A 1,200-nucleotide genomic window follows, 5' to 3' on the forward strand; every position below is an offset into this window, starting at 1 on the left:
AAAAAAAAAGAAAGAAAAAAAAGTACATGATATGACTCTTGTTATCTGACAGTTGATGCAACTGTATGAGCCCAGAACCTGAGTTGATCTTTCATGTCAATATCACTAACCAAAGTTGGTATCTTCAAATTCACCACTTGCTTCATCTCCTTCTTTCTCTGATATTCCAAATCCAACACATCCCAAGCCTCCGATAGATAAGGCCTCGAAATTACTTGATCACTATTCCTTTTTATCTCATAATTATTCTTCTCCTTATCATGATCTTCCTGATCATCATCATGATCTGATCCGTCCGTACACTTTTTGCAAAACCTTTGTAACCCAGGAATCATGGAAACTAGCCTTGAATCCTTACACTCTTCTTCGGTGAAAACAAAGCCCAGATCCATAAACCCTTTTAGCTCCTCAAACTCAAGGTCAGGCAAGCTCTTACTGCTTGTTCTAGTCCTTCTTGATCTTAATTCGTTGACTTTTTTCTTCATCTTCTTCGCAGGTAAAGTTACTTCTTCAACTTTTGTTACGTCCTCTTCTTTCTTCTTCACGCTTTCTTCTTCTTCTTCTTCATGATCATCACGGCCAAACTCCTTCACTTCTTTCCTGGAGAAGATCGTTTGCAGACTCGGCGCGGCAAGGACCGAGCTCGGAGAGAGCGAATTGTCGGAGGAGAAGAAGGAGCTTGATTTGGAGGCCATGAGATGGTGGTCACTCAGTGACCTTACTCTATGATACAATAATGATGAAATAGATTCCTGTGTGGTTTCTAATTCTTTGACTAATTGGTCATCATGAGATATTGGGTTTGTTTTTGGGGTGGCAATAATTTCTTGACCAAACCAGTGTGAATCAAAGAGGTTAAGAAGAAGTACTTCATCTGCAGCCATAATATTGTTTGTTTGTTGTGTTTTTTTCTTTGGAAATGTAAACTTTGTGAAGCTTTGAGAAGAGGAGATATGTATGAGATTGAGAAGTGTAAATGTAAGCTAGATGGGCTGTTTCTGCCTTTCTGGGGTGTCTGCCACTTGTAGATAAGAAGGATATATAGATAGAGAAAAACTTGGAAGTTATCATGTGTGGGTCCAAAAAAAAAAAAAAAAAAAAAAGGGTATGAATAGTTGCTTGTCTTTATTGCCCTTGATTTAGGGTCAATATTTCACACGTGGCGCATGCGGTTAATATTATATTAGTGCACGTTTTTTT

At 38.3% G+C, this 1,200-nt stretch overlaps 1 protein-coding gene across 1 annotated transcript; it reads right to left on the reverse strand.

The window, feature by feature from the left end:
- Positions 1-41: 41 nt before the first annotated feature.
- LOC21383723 lies at positions 42-884 on the reverse strand. Its single transcript, XM_010114800.1, has one exon. The coding sequence runs from the start codon at positions 882-884 to the stop codon at positions 42-44; it is 843 nt and encodes a 280-aa protein (XP_010113102.1).
- Between the last annotated feature and the right edge of the window lie 316 nt (positions 885-1,200).

This window comes from Morus notabilis, unplaced genomic scaffold, assembly GCF_000414095.1.
Source record: "Morus notabilis unplaced genomic scaffold, ASM41409v2 C11387892, whole genome shotgun sequence".
NCBI lineage: Eukaryota > Viridiplantae > Streptophyta > Magnoliopsida > Rosales > Moraceae > Morus > Morus notabilis.

Coding starts and splice junctions, on each gene's coding strand:
- LOC21383723 (XM_010114800.1), bottom strand. CDS start 884: ATGGCTGCAGATGAAGTACTTCTTCTTAACCTCTTTGATTCACACTGG.